This window comes from Anabas testudineus, chromosome 24, assembly GCF_900324465.2.
Source record: "Anabas testudineus chromosome 24, fAnaTes1.2, whole genome shotgun sequence".
NCBI lineage: Eukaryota > Metazoa > Chordata > Actinopteri > Anabantiformes > Anabantidae > Anabas > Anabas testudineus.
In genome coordinates this window covers 18425627-18435712 of record NC_046632.1, presented here as the reverse complement: position 1 = coordinate 18435712, position 10086 = coordinate 18425627, and the positions used below count along the sequence as shown (strand labels likewise).

General features: G+C 40.2%; 1 protein-coding gene across 7 annotated transcripts; it reads left to right on the top strand.

Moving 5' to 3' along the window:
- The first annotated feature begins 668 nt into the window (after positions 1-668).
- LOC113149797 (heterogeneous nuclear ribonucleoprotein Q) lies at positions 669-9164 on the top strand. Of its 7 annotated transcripts, none has more exons than XM_026342100.1 (11): positions 669-810; positions 1506-1665; positions 2989-3107; positions 3218-3439; positions 3936-4112; positions 4354-4489; positions 4613-4818; positions 4899-5048; positions 5154-5275; positions 5376-5757; positions 7472-9164. In XM_026342100.1, exons 1-11 carry the CDS (start codon positions 808-810, stop codon positions 7508-7510), a joined length of 1716 nt encoding a protein of 571 aa, XP_026197885.1. In that variant the 5' UTR covers positions 669-807; the 3' UTR covers positions 7511-9164. The 7 variants fall into 7 exon arrangements, with proteins under 7 accessions (XP_026197885.1, XP_026197884.1, XP_026197883.1 ...); XM_026342099.1 differs by having other exon boundaries at positions 7469-9164; XM_026342098.1 differs by having other exon boundaries at positions 5376-5914.
- Positions 9165-10086: the final 922 nt, after the last annotated feature.

Here is a 10086-nt window from a genome sequence, read left to right as displayed (position 1 = left end):
AAAAGACAACAAAAGAATAGAGAAGGTGGTGTTATTTTATTTGTTTTTATTGTTTTTCAAAAGAATACATAAAGAAAGTCCCCCTCTTTATTTTGCAGCATTATAGTAAAAAATGGTTTATATCACTTGAATTATATATTTTAACAAAATGTTCACGATGAACTGTTCAAGAGAAAAACCGAGGAAACCAAAACATAAAAAATACAACATATTATATAAAATCAACTAATTTAATTTTCTTTATAAACCTCCTGATAAGGTTAACTTTATTTTGTTTGACTTTCAAAATAAAAGCTGCGAAAACATTGGAATAACATTTGAACAGACCAAAGACTATTTATAAAACCTATTGTACCGATATTTAACGAAATAATAACGTTTCATTTACACACCCACTATAAAGGAAAAACTCAGAAACTGCTGATATATTTCTAGGAATTTATCTTAAATGCTTCTTCGTAGTGAAGAAAGGTGCAGGGGGCGTTGAGCGAGATGCAGGAACAAGAGAATAAGACAGGTGTGATGTGCAGTATTCTGTCTTCTCCGGGTCAGTCATCAGGTCTCTAGTGACAAACGGTGCAGCCCCCGGTACCGGGTCCGAACAGCTGTTTACCGGATGTGTGAAAACCGAGCAGCCCGTGCGAAGCGCGTCGAGAAACCCCTTCATTCATCGCGACGTTACGTCGCCGCCATTTTGTTTCACCGGGAGTAAAGAATCAACCCGCAGAGCGCCGGCGTGAATATTTCCCTTGTTTAGAGCAACATCAACACGGCGGATTATAATCGTGCACCCAAGGTTAGACTCGCATGGTATGTACGCACCGAGGAGACTGTTGCACTACGTGAACATGTTGTTCACTTGCTATGTTTGATTTCTGTGCATGCTAATGTTGTGTGCGTTGCACCCCCGGCCACTGTTAGCAACAAATCATCGTTTTCAGGGTTAGCCGGCATTTTGAGAAATAGGCCCACATTTATCAGCAGGCATGCAGTCCGGTGTGTTATAGACAGATAATGTGTGTATTACAGAACCTGAAAGCCTCCAAGGGGTTTAGTTGTGTCATTACGTTAAGGGTCAACACTACCTGTACATCTATGGCGAAGACCTGGGCCTGTGAGCCCCAGCTAACAGAGGCGCGGTGGGGATTTATGGAAACCAGCTGGCTTCAGCAGCAAATTGCTATTTTAAGGCTTTTGTCAGTCGGTAGCAGTCGGCTAAACGCAACACCCAGATGTTGTCTTAGTTTCGTTCTTGCATGTAGTGAGTTGCACCATGTAAATCATGTCCAGGCTTAAACGGTGGCGCCAAACCTAATGTGTTGTTTCTGGTGACGGTACCGTGGTGGGATTAAACTCCTGATCATAGATTGTGTTGGACCCTGATTGAGCCCCTATGCTGTTATACATGTTGTCTATACTTACTGTTCTTCTTTTGTGAAGTGATCATTTGTGCCAGCTTCTGTGAATGGTAGTATTTCTATTCAGCTCTGTTTTCATCTGCACAGATATCTGGAGACATGGCCACAGATCATGTAAACGGGAACGGTACAGAGGAACCAATGGACACTACAGCATCCGTAACCCACTCAGAACATTTCCAGGCTTTACTGGAAGCTGGTTTGCCTCAAAATGTTGCTGAGAAGCTAGATGAACTTTATGTAGCAGGTAAGCACAAATTGCATCTTATTATTAGCAGCTGTGTTTTTGATTTGAAACCAGCACACCAACTGAGATACGGACTGATTGAAGATGGTCTAATTTGTGTATATCACGTCTGTGGGTACATTTTATATCACAGGGTCACACAGAGTTTGGTTGGAGTTGTGTTTTAGGGCTGATACCATGTCTATCAAGCCCTTGTTCTCCTTTGAGAATTCAACTATTATATTTTTATTATGCCATGAAAAGCCCCAAACCAACAATGTCTATTGTGCTGACGTATGCATCATCTAAGGAGAGTGTCATATGGATATAGAAAACTTGATATCATATTCTTTTGTGCCATAGAAAGAGGATTTATTTGGAATCAGTACTGCTGCTCCAATGATTGATTAGAGCAACACAATATGGAAAAACAGACTGGGGAGAAAAATACATTTGAGGCATTAACTCCATTAGTAGTAACCAGAACTGGTTCCATTGACAGCGTAAGGAGGTCAAAAAGCACTAAGAGATGGGCCAAGAGATTATTGGGTTTTAGTTTTGCCATAGGATTTGTTGACAATCAGATAAATACAGAATGTCACCAGACTTTTCTTTTTAATATTGATTGCTTTAACAGTGGAAATGAATAGTCAGTGTCATGGTTGGATGGTCATGTATGACACAGAGCATGGGTTCCCTAGTATCTCTTTTTGATTCTATACCAAAATCAATAAAACAGTCCTGGTCATTTTTGCCTGGTACTAGCCAGCTCCTTTGTTGCTCATTCATTAGTTGCTCCAGATCTCAGTGTATATGTTGTCCTGCTGTTGTAGTATAAACCATGAATTGAATGGGTAAGAGAGTGGGCGTAGCCATGAAGGATTTAAGGAAGGTAGATTGAAGCCAGCTGGTGCTGTTGCATATGCAGAAACAATAGAGCAGCTGTTAGGCTCCTTGGGCTCGTGCTCAAGAGCTGCAAGGATGTTATCCAGAGCACTGTTGTGATTAATGTCAATTTAAATTTTGGTGGTTTGCAGAACTGTGGTGTATTAATCTAGTTTAATAGCATCTCTGCTTAATGTTTATGTGATGCTGCCTTTTGTATTTTGAAAGAATTTGTTCTTTGTGCTGATTTGAGCTACATGTCTGTATTGAATCTTGACACTGTTTGAAACATAGACATAATCTGGGATTTGTTCTTCATTTGCTTTTATTTATCTTTTTATTAAGTCACTATTGTGCAACTGCATGACAGCTGCATGAGTCACCTGTCTGTGTCCAATTCTCAGATGTTTCTGGATTTCTGTTTACACAGTTCTTTTTTGTTGTTGTTGAACTTCTCAGGCTTAGTAGCACATAGTGACTTAGATGAAAGGGCAATTGAAGCTTTAAAAGAATTCAATGAAGATGGAGCCCTGCAAGTGTTGGTCCAGTTCAAAGAGAGTGATCTGTCACACGTTCAAGTAAGTTCATCACTCAGAAAACCTGTTGTCATCGTTCTGAGGTCATTCGTCTGCTGCTTTTTCTTTTAGAAGACGATTAATGTCTGTAACACGGTTCTTCACTCTTGCAGAACAAAAGTGCCTTTCTCTGCGGGGTAATGAAGACTTACAGGCAGAGGGAGAAACAAGGGACTAAAGTTTCAGATTCCACGAAAGGACCAGATGAGACTAAAATCAAAGAACTTCTGGACAGAACCAACTATACACTTGATGTAACAACGGGCCAGCGAAAATATGGTGGCCCTCCGCCTGAGTCAGTGTACTCAGGCCCCCAACCCACAGTTGGAACAGAGGTACACTAATTTGCTCTTTTTCTGTTTATTTTGATTTGGCTGTTTATTTCTTCAGATATTTTCTTTCTGCTTCATATACAATTAGAATTATTTTGTATCTTAAACTAGCAACAGTCAGTTTGCAAAACTTTTGCTAGTTTTTATTTGAAGGGGTTTTTGTGGCAGTTACAAAAAGAATGATTAAACAAGTAAATATATATTTTAATTGCTTCATGCTGGATAGTTCAGTTTTTAGGTTCATTAGGTATATATATGCCTGTGATAAGCAGTTATAAATGTAAGTAATAGTACTACTGTTTTTCTATCATGTCGCTTTAGTCTGACTATAAAACATATTTAAAATTTCATGTGTTGACAAAAAGGTTATAAAACAGCGTTAACGTAACTGAATGAAACCCCACTTATTATTGGTTTAAGGTACTGAATGAGTTGTTCTGTGCTTTAAGAGTAGAGCCTGTGTGTATACAGTGTCTGTAAATGCTCTTTGCTCTTCTAGATATTTGTTGGGAAGATTCCCCGTGACTTGTTTGAAGATGAGCTGGTTCCTCTCTTCGAGAAGGCTGGTCCTATCTGGGACCTGAGGCTAATGATGGACCCTCTGAGCGGTCTAAACAGGGGCTATGCCTTCGTCACATTCTGCACTAAAGAAGCGGCCCAGGAGGCCGTCAAGCTGGTACGTTTGTCAGCGATATGTTGCTCAGAGAGAATGCTTCATCACAGTCAGGACAGCAGAGGACAAATGGTAGCCAGAGTAACAAGTTATGTAGTGTAAAAAAGACTGCAGAACCTAAAGATGGAGTTTCTTTTTCCTCTCAGTAAAGCAGAATTGTTTGTTCTGGCAGCAGAAACTTTGTGGCAGTTGAACACGTTTACTGTCAGCTGTCATCATTATATATACTTTTTTGTTTTCACAGTGTAATAATCATGAGATCCGCCCTGGAAAGCACATTGGCGTGTGTATATCTGTTGCCAACAACAGGCTTTTTGTTGGCTCCATTCCCAAAAGTAAAACAAAGGAGCAGATTATTGAAGAGTTTGCTAAAGTTACAGGTACAAATTTTTAACCTGTCTTGTCAGTGTTTGCTGTAGTGCCCCACGGCTTCACTTTTGAAATGTACCGAACCAGGTTTTCTGTCATTCAGCTCTAAACTGAATTCTATAATCCACTTACAGAGGGTCTCAGTGATGTCATCCTTTATCACCAACCCGACGACAAAAAGAAGAATCGAGGTTTCTGCTTCTTGGAGTATGAAGACCACAAAACGGCTGCTCAGGCCCGCCGCCGGCTAATGAGCGGCAAGGTGAAGGTGTGGGGCAACGTGGTGACGGTGGAGTGGGCCGATCCCATCGAAGACCCTGACCCAGAGGTCATGGCCAAGGTAAGCTTCAGAAGTGAAAATGGAGATTAGAAAACAGATTTTGGCTTACACACAGAGGCTGACATTTGTCTGTTTCACAGGTGAAGGTTTTATTTGTGAGAAATCTTGCCAATGGTGTGACAGAGGAGATCCTAGAGACGTCCTTCAGTGAGTTTGGGAAACTGGAGCGAGTTAAGAAGCTCAAAGATTATGCCTTCATTCACTTTGAAGAGAGGGACGGTGCAGTGAAGGTAGTGACTTTCTATAGTTCCTACAGTTTGTATTGTTACTGCACCGTACCAGCTTGGTCGTTTGCAGAAATGTTAATAACTGTTGTTACTCACGGTTTTCTTCAGGCCCTGGAAGAAATGAATGGAAGGGAGCTGGAGGGAGAGCCGATTGAGATTGTTTTTGCTAAACCACCAGATCAGAAAAGGAAGGAACGTAAAGCCCAGAGACAAGCAGCCAAAACACAGATGTAAGAACCGTCTCACCAGGTCTAATAATAAGTCAGGATGTCGACCTCAGAAGCTGTTGGTGGCTCCAGTTCTTACTCTCTCATTTCTTGCTCTCATCAGGTATGATGACTATTACTACTACCCTCCCCCTCCTCACATGCCTCCTCCTGTCAGAGGACGGGGCAGAGGTGGCAACCGGAGTGGCTACTCGTACCCCCCTGACTACTACGGTTACGAGGACTACTATGACTACTACGGCTATGACTATCACAACTACCGCGGCGGCTATGACGACCCCTACTATGGGTACGATGACTTCCAGGCTCCAAGTCGAGGGCGGGGTGGAAACAGGGGCGCCCGGGGCGGGACCTCTCCGGCCAGAGGACGAGGCGGGGCTGGGGCACCCAGGGGCAGGGCCAACTTTTCCCAGCGTGGCGGGCCCGGACCAGGCCGCGGCGGGCGGGGCGCAAGAGGAGGCGTGCAGCCGAGAGGGCGAGGAGGGGTACGTGGTGCGCGGGGTGGCCGCGGTGGAAATGTAGGAGGAAAGCGCAAAGCTGATGGGTACAACCAGCCAGATTCCAAGCGTCGCCAGACCAATAATCAGAACTGGGGCTCTCAACCCATTGCTCAGCAACCGCTCCAAGGTGGTGATCATTCTGGTAACTATTCTGGTTACAAATCTGACAACCAGGAATTTTATCAGGATTCTTTTGGGCAACAGTGGAAGTAAACCAGTAGGGCTTTGATTACAAAATCCATGTTTGTTTTTGTTTTTGTCTTTTTATTTAGAGACTCGATCTGATTGGCCCTCAATCCCTAACGGTTGCCTGCATTTTTTTCCTCCAAATTGGTGACATCTGGCAAGATATCTTTTTGTACATATTTTAATAATCCGCTTGGACTCAAAGAGTAGTCACACTCCCACCTGTTTCTGGCGAACTGGTTTTTCTTTTTTCCCCTTTGTTTTGTTTTTTTAAAGATGGTCGTTAAAAGATTTTCCATAACAAAAAAGTTTGAAAAATTTTTTAGATGCAAATATGTGCTTGAGCTGTCTATTTGGCTATAGCTTTATGTATGTTTTTAGAAACTCTGGTTTCCATGTTTTAAGTAGCTAACAGCAACAAAGCATATGTCTCCTAAACATGTATTTAAAACAAATGAAAATACAATTTGTATTGTCACAAAGTAATGCGTGTCTTGTTATTGAAAAGAGAAAAAAAGGAAAAAAAAAGGACCCTCCCAGTCCTATTTTTTGGCTTTACATTTTGGCTTGTATTCTTTGCTGTTTGTCTGCTTTAATAAACATACACGCACACGTGTACAAAACTTCAAATTGTGTTGCAAATTCATGTTTCGGCAAATTCTCTCTTCAAATTGCCTTCAAAATTTAAGGCGCCTTGTGGAAGAAAATGGACTTAAAGGTTTGCCAATGTTGGCCACATGCTACAGTGTCACCTTGCATGCCATCAAATTCCAAATCACCTACTTCTATAGTCGGCATTTCTCAAGTGCTCTGTATGTGTAGTGACATACTTCATCCTTATGAGTTCCTCTCATGTCCAAAAACACGTTCCATGAATTGGTGTCCGAAATTCAATGTTAGTGCAGCATCAGGACTGAACCCCCACCCCCTACAAGTCTATTCTACCTACCCTTTTGTTATTAGTGTGTGTGGGGGGAGGAGGGGACGATAAAAGCACAATTTGATTTTATTAACTCTGAAGTGAAGCTTTTCCTTGTCCCAGAAGGATCTACCTAGCTGTTGAAGGCCTGGATACTAATCTTGCATGTTGATCTGCAGTTTGAAATGATGCTGTTGTGGGAGAAAACTGCATGACTCGCTTGTAGTGGTCTTTTTTTGTTCACTTTGCTTTTTTAGATGATAATGGCTGTCCTTGCCCCTCCCCACCCACCTCCCCGATCCCTGCTCTCTGTCCGTCTGAGCCACGTTTCACCTGCCGCACCAAATTATTATTTTTCAGTTTAATGCTCTGACACAAACCGACTGTCTGTCTGCTTGTCGTCCACTTTAAGGCATCGACGTGCGCATGTCTGTGAGAATGCTTTGTCTACTAATGGATGCTAAATCATGTTGTACACAGTTCTCTTTCTCTCTGCAGTTATACTCAGGGTGAGCGCGTGTGTGTGTGCGTGTACATGTAATACGATCCAGTTTTCCATTCTCTAATTGCTTCCTTTTGTTACCTGACTAGCAGGGAAAAGGGGTCGAGGCCGGTCCTGACGTGTCACTGTGAAGACTCACCAGTGTATCGGGCGTTACACACTGCAGGCTGCCAGTGGATGCAATGGTAAGGTCACCTGACTCAATGGTCCAGTGGTGTTCCAGCCTTTTCCAGGAGCACATCTCCTGAAACTGCCATGAGAAGAGCAAAACCTAGAGACTTTGAAGTTACCAAATATGCCATATGGACAAGTTCTGGAAAAGTCTTTGCACTTTTGTATGTTTGGAGTGGTTTAGTGGAACTTGATGCTATTTTTTTGGTGTGTGTGTTTCTTTGAGTTCTTAAACTACATCTTATCATCGGACTAGATGTGATAATCTGCGATTATCAGAGATAATCAGAGCTGAGGTGTTGAAGGTTGGGCATTTTCTGGAGAGTGGTTCTTTGGGAACTAAAGCCACCAAGGGTTTGTTAACTACCTCTGCTCCGTTCTGTTTGTGCTGGAGCTCACCCTCCACCTGAGAGGCAGCAACAGAACATAATGAACTTTAGTTCTGTTGAGACCAGACGGTCCTGAATGAGTCCGAACAAGCCTTGCTGTCTTTATACATGAACTGAGAGATGATGTAGTTGATGAACAGGAATTGTTTTACTTTTTTTTTTTAAAGCCTGGAAAGCCCAGTTATCCTTTTGTCTTCCACCATGGGGAAACTGTCTTGTGTTTTTGTTTGTACCCGTTGAGCATTTGCAGAGCAACGTGTGTCTGACTGCTGATGTCCAACAGGGCTGTGTTTTATTTAGGGTTTCTGAGCAGGTGTGGAACAAAAGGAATTCATTTCCAGGTTCTGGAAAGTTTAGGAATCAAAAGTCCATGATGCATGAAGAGAAAAAAATTTTCATAAAAGCATGACTACACGTTCACTGTCGACTGATCATCATGCCATATGTGGCTGTGATAGGTTTTCTTCTGTAAACTGGTGTTCATATCTTTTAGTTACCTGTGTACACATCATGCTGCATATTGAAATGTTAAGATTTTAAAGGAGCAAATCCAACACTGAAATCAGGCAGTAAAAATGTTTTATTTTGTTTAAATGGAAGAGACTAAGATTAGATCTTTTCACCCACTGATGAATTATTAGCTACGTCGGGGAGAGTTTTTACTTTTGTGCATTTGAGGAGTCAAACAGATAAAATCCTAAAGGATCAGTCTTCTGCTTTTCTGCTTTTGAAAAAGTTTCCACACAACAACGTGTGTCAGTTTCCGTGGGTTCTGAGTTAATTCTTCTGTTTCCCACTGAACCTTTAAATGTCACGGACACTGTGGGACTAGTAGTCAAACACAGAGGGAAGCAGTTTGTTACCTGAGGCTGGATTTCTCCTTTAAACTCTATTTTACAAAACATCACCAGTGTGTAATAGTTTTCCTTTTTTGTGATATTTAAGCAGTGTTTTGAATCTGACTCATGTTTAGTGATTTTTCTTTTCTCCCCACTTCACATAAACGTGTGCAACTTGTTTTTACCCAGTTTGTGAACAAAGAGCCAGACGATGTTTTTTTTTATGCTAGTATTGACTTTGCTGGATTGCCATTTTAAACGGTCAACATTTTATTTTATTTTTTGCTAACACGTGTGTTTGCATTATTGCAAATGAATTGTTTTATACTGTACAGTGAGGTGAGTTAAACCTATTTTTCTAATAAAGTTATTGACTCTGATCTGGACTTGTGTTTTTCTCTGGCGAGTCAGTGTGGGTTGTTTTTTATATATATCTAGAGCTGGATCATGAATTAAGCCTGTTTCGGGATTTAATATATACTTACTTCTAAGTAGCTACAGAGCTCATCAGCTCTTAGAGGAATTGTTAGTATAAGCAAAAACTTACATTTTAATTAGTAAATCTGCTCGTTAATTATCTGCAACCCGTGCTGGGTCGTATTGATTAGATTATTATAGACAGCTGGGACGTACTATACAATATGTCATTAATATTATATATATATATATAGCTAATAGATTATTTTGCTGTTAGTTTCTGGGAACTAAAACGTTTAAAATTATTATGAGATTGTTACAGTTTAAGATTGAATTTTAGTCACTGTCATAACAAAAATGCAAATGTTCTTCAAGATCAATGTAAATGTAACCCAACTGTGATCATTTTAATATTTCCAGTGCTGCAAACCCCTAAAAGTCTTATAAGGGATCCACAATGTTTGACATGATTAAACGTGTTGAACATTAAACGTGTTGAACATTAAATATGTTAAACATGTTAAACATGTTAAACATGTTAAACATTAAACATGTTAAACATTAAATATGTTAAACATTAAATATATTAAACATTAAACATGTTAAACATGTTAAACATTAAATATGTTAAACATTAAACATGTTAAACATTAAACATGTTAAACATTAAATATGTTAAACATTAAACATGTTAAACATTAAACATGTTAAACATTAAACATGTTAAACATTAAATATGTTAAACATGTTAAACATTAAACATGTTAAACATTAAACATGTTAAACATGTTAAATATTAAACATGTTAAACATTAAATATATTAAACATTAAACATGTTAAACATTAAACATGTTAAACATTAAATATATTAAACATGTTAAACATTAAAT

Excerpts from the sequence above, each read along its gene's own strand:
- LOC113149797 (XM_026342094.1), top strand. Across the intron at positions 1,666-2,988 it reads AGATGAACTTTATGTAGCAG|GCTTAGTAGCACATAGTGAC; the intron begins GTAAGCACAAAT and ends TGAACTTCTCAG. Across the intron at positions 4,113-4,353 it reads CCCAGGAGGCCGTCAAGCTG|TGTAATAATCATGAGATCCG; the intron begins GTACGTTTGTCA and ends TTGTTTTCACAG.